Raw genomic sequence first — 11,247 nt, 5'->3', positions numbered from 1 at the left:
GTGTAAGTTTTTAGTCGTCGGTTTTTTGTTTTTTTTTTTGTTTTTTTTTTATAAAAGCAGTGCAGCGCCAAGAGCAAAAAGTACAAAATTTCATTGCCAAATTAAATTGATGTACGCATTGCAAAGTAAAACAACTAATTACCATTCGAACAAATTCATTAACTCCGGCAACAAACGCTACAGAGGCAGTGCTCCAGGTTCCAGTTAAAGAAGTTACAAGCGTGCTAACATTTGCTGGTTCAGTTTAGTAGTTGCTTCGTGGTTGTGGTGGAAAGATTGTGTGGAGGCAAGATATTTTTGCTTGATAAACGGACGGGCGCGGGTTGTTGCACAAGTACAAAAAAATGTCAAATCAAAGTGATCAGAATAAAAGTGTGGTTGTTGCAATTAAACCAGTAGCAGCAGCAGCACAAATACCAAATGGCTTGAAATTCTTGTTTGGTGGCCTAGCTGGTATGGGTGCAACAATGATCGTCCAGCCACTGGATTTGGTTAAGACACGCATGCAAATATCTGGCGCTGGTGGTGCTGTAAAAGAGTATGACAGCTCATTTGATTGCTTTAAAAAAGTGGCTAAAAATGAAGGTCCATTGGCATTGTATAAGGGTATAGGTGCAGCTTTGTTGCGTCAAGCTACTTATACAACTGGACGTCTGGGCGTATATACATACCTAACCGATACATATCAAGCGCATTACAAAAAAGCGCCCGGCATATTAGAAACTATGGCAATGGGTGTTGCAGCCGGAGCTTGTGGTGCATTCATTGGTACACCCGCTGAAGTGGCATTAATTCGTATGGCAAGTGATGGCCGTTTGCCGCTAGCCGAACGACGTAACTATTCAAATGTGGCTAATGCCCTTATACGTATAACACGTGAGGAGGGCGTATCAGCATTGTGGCGTGGTTGTGTTCCAACCATAGGACGTGCTATGGTAGTTAATATGACACAATTAGCTTCATATTCCCAATTCAAATCATACTTCAAAACGGGTCCACTCAAAATGGATGAAGGAATCAAATTGCATTTTTCCGCAAGCATGTTGAGTGGTTTTCTAACAACAATTACCTCAATGCCGCTGGATATTGCTAAAACACGTATACAAAATATGAAAACTGCTGATGATGCTAAACCAGAATATAAGGGCACAACTGATGTGCTGCTTAAGGTGGCACGTCAGGAAGGTGTATTCGCATTATGGAAAGGGTTTACGCCATATTTCTGCCGTCTCGGACCACATACGGTATTGACTTTCATCTTTTTGGAGCAAATGAATAAATTTTATCGCAGTTATGCCAGGAAGAACAGCACTGTAGTGTGATGTAATCGCATGTTCGAACGTTAATAAAGTTGCGTATGTGCGCTTGTTTTTTTTTTTTTTTTTGATGTTTTTTAGTTGTGGTGCTTAATGCTCAGTCCGACGACTGAGTGGAAGAAGAAGGTCTTGGTTCTAATAAAATTAGAACGTCTACTATTTTGAATTCCTTCGAAAAGCCCTATTTAGGCTCAAAATGTATTTAGTTTTAATTGAAGTGAAAACTATCATCACTTAGCGCTTTTGATTTATTCAAAAATAGTATTTCCTTCCATCGGCACAGAAAAAATCAATTTCATTACTTTTTTTTTTATAAAACAATAAAAATGGTTTATGAATATTTGAAAACTGATTATTCCATATAAATTTTCAATTATAAGAACCTTTGTTTTATTTTTTATAAATTTTTTTGGTAAAAACTTATTGTTATTTTCCAAGGTCATCTAATTGGAATTTAGGAGGTACTTTAAACATATTTTTTGTCTAAAAAATTGCAATAAAAATTCCTTAATTATAATTAGTTTAATAGAGGTCATATGGAATATGTATTTGCTTGTAAAAAAGAATAGTTAATTTTTCTAAGAAATATGTTTGTTGAAAAACCGCAGGATGTTAAAGTATACATAAACTTAAATAAAAAGTACATAGTACATAACATGCATCAGTACATTCACATGTTCATACATAAATATTCCTTAATTAATGTAAAGTAAATGGCACAAATTGTAAACAATTCGTATAGCTAAGCTGAATTTTCACTTAAATTAGTTAATTGTTATCAACATTTGATTAGAAAAGCCAAAACTTGTTATCAATATATCTATAATCATATGTATGATACATACATGTACATATATTTATGTATTCATAGAAATACTAAACACACGACATTTTTATTTTGTACACAGATTTTGTATAAACACAAGCGTACATAAAAAAACATTGTTTCATAGGTAGTACGTATGTTTAGATAAACAATAAAACATAGATTTTGTCAATTGTGAATAGAAGCGATTCGCAAGAAATATAATCTGTTGGTTAAGTTCAAAACGAAAAAAAAAAGCCGACAATAAAATGTAAATTGATAAAAAAAAAAAAACATAGTTTTTAAAATTTTTAGAAGCGTTACCCTTCCTAGCGGATCTAGACAGAAATGCCTGCGTCGGGCGGCATATCGCTGTTGTTGTTCTTGTAAACAATCTCCGGTAAAACAATCTCCAAAAGTTGTAGAGTATGGGGGGTAGAAGACTAGCACGTTCAGGCATAAGCCCGACTTTTAGATGAAATTTGCAGAAAATATGAAGGCTCATCTTGGAGATGCTGGTTGACGTCATACATAACATCACCTCATCAAAGTATGGAATAGAACTTAACATGACAGAAGGAAAGGTTGTTGTAGGATAAAATAGAACCATAATGGCCGTTGTTGTTGTAGCTATAAGGACACTCCCCAAAGGGCTTGCGGAGTGTAATCGATAGGCCATACTGCCCTCCAACCCCCTTTAACCATGAGGAGCTTGGGGAAGCCAAAGTCTCGGCTGAAACAGGATTCGCCACGGGTAGGTGAGGTTGACAATTGGGTTGGAGAAGGTATAAATTGCGCTGGCAAACCTTTGAGTGGGCTGCGCTACATAACCCCTTAAATGAATTTAGTATTTTAGTCGCCTCTTAAGACAGGCATACCTACCGCGGGTATAATCCAAGCCCCCTAACCCGCTGGGGCACTCAACGGGTCGCTGGTACAACACGTTCTCTTTGTCGCTGGTACATGTAGACAGTCCTTTGCCTAGATTGTAGAGCTAAGTCGACTGATTCCGGTATTTTGTTTATGACGCCATGATCCTTTGGGTATGTGTATTTTAGATGCCTCTTGCAAAAGACATGCCTACCGCGTGATTAATTTAAGCCTCTTGGCCCACTGGCCATTAAATTCTACCTTGGACTGAGTAGGCAATTGAAAATTCTTAGCAAACTAAATCATGATCTAAAAGTCATTTATGTTGTTGTTGTTGTAGCGATAAGGTTGCTCCCCGAAGGCTTTGGGGGATACAGATCCGGTACGCTCCGGTAACACAGCACCATTAAGGTGCTAGCCCGACCATCTCGGGAACGATTTATATGACCACATTAAATTTTCAGGCCATAACTCCCTCCGCACCCCAAAGTTCCATGAGGAGCTTGGGGTCGCCAGAACCTCGTCTGTTAGTGAAACGGGATTCGCCGCGGATAGGTGAGGTTGACAATTGGGTTTGGAGAAGCTGTATATTGCGCTGGCAACCTGAAGGGTTGCGCTACACATCCCCTTGAATCTGGTATTTTAGTCGCCTCTTACGACAGGCATACCTACCGCGGGTATATTCTGACCCCCTAACCCGCTGGGGGAAGAAGTCATTTATCATACCCGTTGTTGTTGCAGTAATCATAACCATCCTGCTATATGGCGTACAAGCATGAACGCTGAGTACTGGCTAGGCCAGATCGAGAAAGTATTCCTGCTGGAAGGGCTGGAGCCCTTTGGAAGCAAAGGAATGCCATGTCCATGGAAATTAGGGTTCAGATAAAAATGGATTTCCCAGCTAAACTTGAAAAGGAGCAAAGACTTCGTCATAATCTGGATTTAAGCTTAGTCGGGATCTAGTTTTGGTTCACTGGAACTAACAGAAACATCTCACGGCTTTGCCATTATATACAAAAGCCAAGCTATCTAGCACGATGGTTTTTCAGAAAACTGAAGCCAGTAACCCTATTTCAATCAAGGAAAAGGTGAAAGGATCTAGAAGGTTTTATGTGGAGTTTGGACAACTTCATTTTCCTCGAACAGGTGTGTGCTGCAAGGCAACTTCATGACAGAATACTCACGGAGGTATTGTGGGACCTTAATCGAATCAGACCACTTCAGAAAAAGCTTTCTGAAGAATTTTTGATGAATTTTCTTGTGCCTTTTATTTAGAATCGTTAGTATGGTATACCAGTATCTCCTACCTCGTTACTATAGCAGCCGTGAAGTACGTTAATGGGTGATAGGTGAATCAATCGTCTGGACAACATTTAAAAAGGCAAAGTCTTTCCATTCCCATTAAGCATTCACCACTAACTTGTCAAGAGTTCATTATCAACAACAACACCTGCCCTTCAGGTTACCACACAACGGTCGATTCACCATTGACCAGCTATTTTGGATATCCAATAACCTATTCACCATTTACCCACTGAATTGACATTGGCCATCTGTTCCTCCATTCTACCGGCAATACGGGACCATATACCGATTTGATCGCTACGCCTCCCCCTCTCTTAAATGTGACTTTCTTTTTTGTTCCAATGTTATTGTGATTAGTGTTACAATTGTTAGGTAACGTTTCAATTATCGCTGGTTTTAGCCTGTCAATCGGGATAGTTTTGATTTCATTATCAATTTCAATTTTAAAATACTTCTTATTTTTTTCAAGTACCTTGTATGGACCTTCATATGGTTGTTGTAAAGAACGCTTATTAATTAAACGAACAAAAACAAATTTACATGTTTGTAAATCTTTCGGAACATAAAAACTAACCTTAGAGTTATGATGATTTAAACTCGAATGAACATTTCTAAATTTTTCACGTAATTTACCCAAAATTTCATTTGACGATGAATTTTCAGATGTTGGAACAATAAGTTCACCGGGTAATCGTAAATTTTGTCCAAGAAACATTTCAGCCGGTGTAGTCGAAATATCTTCTTTAAATGTTGATCGCAAGCCTAACAGTATTAGAGGTAGCTCTCCATACCAATCTCTGGTTCCATTTGTAGCCATTAAAGAAGATTTCAATTGCCTATGAAATAGCTCTACCATGCCATTCGCTTGAGGATGATAAGCTGACGTTGTAATTTGATGACTGCCTAATAACTTTGTTAATTCTGTAAACAATTTTGAAGTAAATTGAGCACCCTGATCAGTAGTTATTTCTAGAGGTCCACCAAACCGAGGTATATATTCACGTAAAAATTTATTTGCAATTGTTTCTGCAGAAATTTCTCTTAATCCGTATGCTTCTGGCCAACGCGTGAACCTATCGATAATAGTCAAAATATAGCGATGTCCCTTTGAAATAGGTAAAGGTCCTACAATATCTAAATGAATATGTTCGAATCTTTTGTTCGGTATTGAAATTTTACTAACTGGTGACTTCGTATGTCGATAAACTTTAGATTTTTGACAACTAATACATTCTTTTGACCATTTATTAATTTCTTTATTCATGTTTGGCCAAAAATATTTTTTAATAATAAGACGGCGAGTAGCTTTAGTACCCGGATGCACTATCCCATGTAACTTATCAAATACTGTTTTGCGTAAATTATTTGGAACGAACGGTCTAGGACAATCTCCGGATGATTCACACCATATGTTGAAATTTAAAACAGGAATTTGAACTAATTTTAAATTTTTAAATGATTGTTGAGATACAAGATTGTTTAGTTCATCATCTTGTTGCTGTTCCTTTTCTAAAATTTTAAAATTAAATTCTGAATTTTGAATTGCCTCTATTTCAAATGCCCTAGATAAAGTATCAGCTACCACATTTGCTTGTCCAGTAATATGCTGAATATCACTTGTAAATTGTGCAATAAATTCAAGATGTCTGGTTTGTCGTGGACTTCGTTCAGTTTTTGAATTGAGAGCGAAAATTAAGGGCTTATGATCAGTAAACACAGTGAATTCTCGTCCTTCTAATAGATATCGGAAATGTTTAATATTAAGATAAATTGCTAATAGTTCTCTATCAAAAGCACTATATTTCATTTCAGCTGGAGAAAGTTTCTTCGAATAAAATGCGAGAGGCTCAGATTTATTGTTGAAATTCTGTTGTAGAACTCCACCGACTGCCGTATTGGATGCATCTACAGTTAAAGTTAATTTTGCATCTTTGCTAAAATGATTTAACAAGACCTTAGATGCAAATTTATCTTTAATGCATTCAAACGCTTTAATAGATTTATCATCCCAAACTAGAATTTTGTCCCGGTTTTTACTTGATTTGTTAATTAAATCATATATAACTCCAGTAAATTCTGCTAATTGTGAAATATATCTATGGTAATAATTAACCATACCAATAAACTTTTATGTTTGCTTAATGGATTTTGGTAGTTCAAAATCTCGAATAGCTTTTATTCTATTGTCAGATGGACATATTCCTAATTCAGAAATACTATGCCCTAGAAAATCAATTCTAGTAACACCAAAAATGCATTTATTTGGTTTAACATTTAAACCATATTCAGACAAACGTTCAAAAAGTATACGTAGATCTTTAAAATGTTGCTCTTCACTCTCACTTGCAACTAAAAGATCATCAATGTACGTGAAAACAAAATCTAATTCACCTACAACTTCATTGATGAATCTTTGGAAAGTTTGTGCTGAGTTCCTCAAGCCGAAAGGCATTCGAATGAACTCAAACATACCAAAAGGAGTAGTAATCGCTGTTTTATAAATATCTTCTTCTGCCATTGGTATTTGGTGATACGCTCTAACAAGATCCAACTTTGAAAATATCTTTTTATTTCTTAGATTCATATTAAAATCCTGAATATGTGGTAAAGGATAGCGGTCAGGAACAGTAACATTATTAAGTCTTCTAAAATCACCACAGGGACGCCAATCATTACTCTCTTCTTTTGGTACTAAATGAAGTGGTGATGCTACAGAGGAATTTGATGGTCTACAAATTCCAGTTTTTACAAGAAAATCAAATTCAGTTTTAGCTACCTTAAATTTGATTGGGTCTAAACGTCTGGGCTTTGAGAAAGGAAGATTACCTTCTGTTACTAGTCTATGAACTGTGGTATGTTTAACTGGTTTTGAATAATTTGGTTCTTCTAAAAGAGAAGGAAATTCTTTCATCAATTTTGTGTATTGATTTTCTACTGAAAAAATTTTGGAAGAGAGATGTTACAATAGTACGAAATTGTGTTAACTGATAAATTTGTTAATGGATCTATTAAACATTTGTTTTTAATATCAATAAGAAGTCCATATTTGCATAAAAAATCTGCACCTATAATCGGTTTCGCTATATCAGCGATCAAAAACACAAAAGGAAATTCCCGCCTTAAACCTAAATTAACATTTACAAGTTTTTTTCCATATGTAAAAATCGTCGAACAATTAGCTGCTGTTAAGATAATATCTGATTTTTTTGTACACGAGAATTTCGAAGCTGGAAGCACTGAAATTTCTGCCCCACTATCAATCAAAAACTTTAACTTGTTTTCTTTGTCAAATATAAATAAGCGATGAGTTGATATTTCTGAAATTCCGTTATTTGTCGCTGCAACAACGGAACATTTTAGTTTGTTGGATTACTATTTTTTACAAACGCACATGGATCTTCACATCTCCTAGCTTTTTTCCCGAATTTGTAATGATATCTACATAACTAGTTGGGATTATCACGAGATTTCGAACGATATCTAACAGGACTTCTATAATTATTTCTACTTGTTGAACGTGATCTTGAAAAATTCTGACTAATTTCTTTCTTAATTTCACTTAATTCCAAAGATAATTTTTGAAAATTTTCACAAATTAAAGATGTTGTCTTAACCAAATTAGTAATAATAGAATTTTCTCCTTTAGAATTTTGAGAACTGTTTATCAAATCAATTTCATTTTTACTGATAATTTCCCAAACGTTATCAGCTAATTTAGTCAGATCATTTATGTCATTGAAATTCGAACTTGTTAAAATTACATTCAAGTTTTTGGGTAATTTTCGCATCCAAAATTTCTTTAAAATTTCTTGGCTAAAATTAGAACCAGAAAGTAGAACTAAAGATCGGTAATATTCCGAAGGTTTGCGATCACCCACTTCAGAATCGGACAACACTTTATCTAACTTCGCATTCTCACTTAAGGAATGTCTTTCAATCAAAATTTGTTTTAATGCAGAATATTTATTTATTTCTGGTGGATTTTGAATAAAATCTAAATTGGTCATTATGACCTCCTGAGGTAATGCAGTAATAATATACTCGTATTTAGTTGTTTCTTGAGTAATTTTTTTAGTATTAAACTGCATCTCAGCATGTATTAACCATGCTTCAGGACAATTTGTCCAAAATTGAGGAAGTTTTACTGAAGTAGAAAAAATTTCGTTATTGTTTCGATTCGCATATGGATTTATTTGGTCATTTTGCGAAGAACCATCTTCTAAATCAATAAGCGAATCGTTAACCCGGTGTGTTGGTGTAGATGAATGTCTGTCGTGTGGTGGTGTATGAAACATAATAAATTAAATTAATTGAAATAAATTCTCAAAAGTAGACGTTGTTGGTGATAATTAAAAATAATATTTAAGATCTCTGGAAAAGAGCGTTTACAATTTAAAACTTTTACCAGATAAAAATAAAATAAATCTTTATTATTGACCAAAAGAAAAATTAATATTATGTAAATTTATATCTGAGTTACTGAATTGCGCAAAAGTAATATTAAACTAGAAAAAGAATGACATTAATACATAAATGATATTATAAAACAATATCAAATCAATTCGAATATCACTGAATGAAATATAATAGGTTTATCAATATATACTTTTTGTACATAAATAGTTACGTATTGCTCTTATGTTGGCTTTTCTGTTATTTTGATTGTTGTTATAAATATTGATGTAAATTTATTGTTCTATCAGTTTCATACATTTATTTTTCTTGTTGTTGCCAATTGTAGATACGTTTGTTTCGATTACAAACTCAAAATGCACAATATATACGTTTCGGTTTCCTTATTTATTTACCTCTATTTTTGTTACTTCTCACTAACTTTTAATAGTCTTGTATCACCAACTTTCGACTTTCGTTCTAAATTTTTATTTTGAATTTCGAATTTCAAGCAATCAATTTTCTTTTCTTTTAAAATAACATTTCATGTGTCAAACTCTTAAATAACTTCAAAACTTATATTTCCTTCATTTATTTTAATGTACGCATATGTTCCAATTTTTATTGTTTCTATTTCTTCACATTTTCAAATTTTGACTTCTATTTTGTTAACTTCATATTGTCTATTTTTTTTTCTTTTTTAATTTTCATTTACAATATCATATTCTTGTTCGCAAATTTTAATAATTTTTATTTCCTGCCAAATTTGTTTTGTCATAGATGTCATGAATTTGTTTTGTAGCCTTGTCGCAGCATTCACTTTTTGTATTTTGGTATCAATGAAATTCTCAATTCTTTTGTTTTTTTTTTTATCTATTTTCTTATACACCAATTTCACGGTAAAGATGATAATGGATGGTAAAGATGATGGTCAGGGGGAATTCGAATCAGCGTTGTAATTATTAGGCCAGATCGCCAATTGTAGTTATATGATATGGTTGTTTAATATATTTTTTATATTTATAAATCGTTTCTATCGAACCCAATTTTTTATGTCATGAAAATTTTTGATAATTACAAAATCAATATTGAAAATTAAAATATTGGTAAAACATATTAAAATTACAAAGTTCAAAGTAACTTAAACACAAAGTTAAATGAAAATAATAAGAACCCTACATGGACCATAATAAGAGGGGTGTTAGAGGCGTTGGTTCCTCATTAGAATTAAAGAGATGGTTGGTGTCATGTGGGACACATTGCAAGCGGGGCATACATTTTGTATGTCGGGGTTGCTTCTGGATTGGTAAGAGTTTAACCTGTTACGGTATCCAGAACGAAGTTGAGCTAGAGTGACTTCCCTGGGGAGAATGCGTTCCTCTTCCGCAGGTTTTGGGTACTGTTCTTTGAGTACTGGATTCACCGGGCAATTCCCGGCATAAAGGTCCGACGCCTGTTTGTGGATTTCACTAAGGACCTGCTTTTGTTGTTTTGCTTCATACGGCTGAGTTCTCAGGTGCCGTATTTTCTCATAATGCTTACGGAGATGACTCCTTAAGCCCCTGGGCGGTGTTGGCTCATCAATCAGATGTCTGTTGGGATGCCTAGTTTTCTGGGTATTCAACAGGAACTGTTTGGTTAACATCTCATTTCTCTCCCTGATGGGAAGTATTCTCGCCTCATTATGTAGATGGTGTTCTGGGGACATAAGAAGACTGCCCGTACCGGTTCTGAGAGCAGTATTTTGGCAGGCCTGTAGCTTCTTCCAGTGAGTAGATTTTAGGCTTGGCGACCATATAGGGGACGCGTAGCATGCAATCGTCTGGCCAATTGCTTTGTATGTGGTAATGAGCGTTTCTTTGTCTTTTCCCCAAGTACTGCCAGCAAGGGATTTGGGGATTTTATTACGGCTCTGGATTTTCGGTACAATTGCGGCTGCATGCTCACCAAAATGTAGATCCTGATCGAACGTCACACCAAAGATTTTGAGGTGTAGGACAGTCGGTAGCATAGTGCCATCGACGTGGATGTTCAAAACGGTCGACATTGGGACGTCCATGTTGTAAATAAGGTCACGGAGGATTTACTCGGTGATAATTCCAGGTATCGCGGGGCGAAAAAACCCGAGAGATCAGGGAGGTAGCCGTTTATTCTGTTGTAAAGCTCATCGATCTGTGCGCCTGGGCCTGTGCCCATTATTGTGCAGTCATTGGCGTAGGAAACTATAGAAAGTCGCATGTGGTCATAACAAATCGTTGCCGAGATGGTCGGGCTTGGTACCGGAACGTACCGGATCTGCATCCGGCAAAGGATCATCAACTCGATAACACTCCCCAAGGCTTTCGGGGAATGTCCTTATCGCTACAACAACAACAACATCGCTACGCGCCTGCTTTTCTCATCTTAAACCCACGACTAACATAGTTATCTACTGCTTATCTCCCCATTATCTAGACTAAGAGAAAGTTCATCATGGTGGATGCCTTCCTCATATAATACCAACAACTTACGAGTGCTCAATAGAAAACCTTTGTTCGAATCTAGACCTCTCTTCGACTT

General features: G+C 35.5%; 1 protein-coding gene across 1 annotated transcript; it reads left to right on the top strand.

The window, feature by feature from the left end:
• Positions 1–38: 38 nt before the first annotated feature.
• LOC137237676 (mitochondrial 2-oxoglutarate/malate carrier protein) lies at positions 39–2,415 on the top strand. Its single transcript, XM_067761665.1, has one exon. It carries the CDS (start codon positions 345–347, stop codon positions 1,320–1,322), a length of 978 nt encoding a protein of 325 aa, XP_067617766.1. The 5' UTR covers positions 39–344; the 3' UTR covers positions 1,323–2,415.
• The last annotated feature ends 8,832 nt before the right edge of the window (positions 2,416–11,247 follow it).

Source organism: Eurosta solidaginis, chromosome 1 (assembly GCF_040869045.1).
Source record: "Eurosta solidaginis isolate ZX-2024a chromosome 1, ASM4086904v1, whole genome shotgun sequence".
In the NCBI taxonomy this organism is placed as follows: domain Eukaryota; kingdom Metazoa; phylum Arthropoda; class Insecta; order Diptera; family Tephritidae; genus Eurosta; species Eurosta solidaginis.
This window is presented reverse-complemented; position numbering and strand designations above follow the sequence as displayed.

Bases quoted from the DNA above. Each gene is read 5' to 3' on its own strand.
- LOC137237676 (XM_067761665.1), top strand. From the start codon at position 345: ATGTCAAATCAAAGTGATCAGAATAAAAGTGTGGTTGTTGCAATTAAA.